Source organism: Nothobranchius furzeri, chromosome 9 (genome assembly GCF_043380555.1).
Source record: "Nothobranchius furzeri strain GRZ-AD chromosome 9, NfurGRZ-RIMD1, whole genome shotgun sequence".
Taxonomy (NCBI): Eukaryota; Metazoa; Chordata; class Actinopteri; order Cyprinodontiformes; family Nothobranchiidae; genus Nothobranchius; species Nothobranchius furzeri.
In genome coordinates this window covers 7,784,526-7,785,338 of record NC_091749.1, presented here as the reverse complement: position 1 = coordinate 7,785,338, position 813 = coordinate 7,784,526, and the positions used below count along the sequence as shown (strand labels likewise).

Here is an 813-nt window from a genome sequence, read left to right as displayed (position 1 = left end):
TCCGAGCCTTCCTGTTGAACTTCTGGTTGACTACAGCTAGGCAGACTGGTACTCACATCTTCCATGATGAAGGCGCGGCTCCGTTATTCAGCCGAACAGAACCGAATCCCTCCGCTATCCTCGACAGAAAGGCCGTGTGGGTCTGCTGAGCAGAACCTGACACATTTCCAGCGTTGGAAGGAGGAACTGCGTCTGTGACGCCCCGGCCCACACCGCTTCCCTCTTCTGCCTCGGAGCGAGAAGAGTTCGAGCAAAAAAAGTTTAGTTTCCGGTTTTAGTTCGGTGAGAGGCTGCAGGCGGAGCATCTAGCCCCGGTGCTGAGCTCTAGCAGCACAACCCGGGCCGGATCCGCTTCAGGCGCAGCATCCTCCAGCTCCCGGGTCCCGAACCCTCCAACACCGGGACACGGGATCCGTTACTTGGTGTCAGGTTGACTTTGTGGAAAATCTACTTTTTGGAGCTATTCATCGTGTGATGTCGTCATTTTCTCACGAGGAACGCTCCGGACCCGTTTCGGCTGCATTCGTGCATTTTCCAATCTCAGGTGCAAATTTAGATTTTTAATCTGAAAACTCCGAAAAGCATTGATGGTAACTACATGGACGTAATTTGGGGGGGGGGGGGGGGGGGGGGACAGGGGGGACATGTCCCCCCCACTTTTTCCAAAGTCAAGTTTTGACCCCTGCACTTTTTACCATCCAAAAACAACATTACGCTATATTAAATTGACACTGGTTGAGCTCTAGGACCAAGCGGAAAGCAACCGTTTGTGTTGAAGCCTGTTTCCCCTTAGAACATATTGTAAAGATACCC

At 52.3% G+C, this 813-nt stretch overlaps 1 protein-coding gene across 3 annotated transcripts in view; it reads right to left on the bottom strand.

Moving 5' to 3' along the window:
• plekho2 (pleckstrin homology domain containing, family O member 2) overlaps positions 1–221 on the bottom strand; it is a 32,819-nt gene extending 32,598 nt beyond the window's left edge. For all 3 annotated transcript variants that reach the window (XM_054735270.2, XM_070554624.1, XM_054735271.2), the window contains exon 1: positions 57–221. In XM_054735270.2, the coding sequence (XP_054591245.2) occupies positions 57–65 (9 nt within the window). In that variant the 5' untranslated portion in view covers positions 66–221. The remainder of the gene's footprint in view (positions 1–56) is intronic.
• Positions 222–813: the final 592 nt, after the last annotated feature.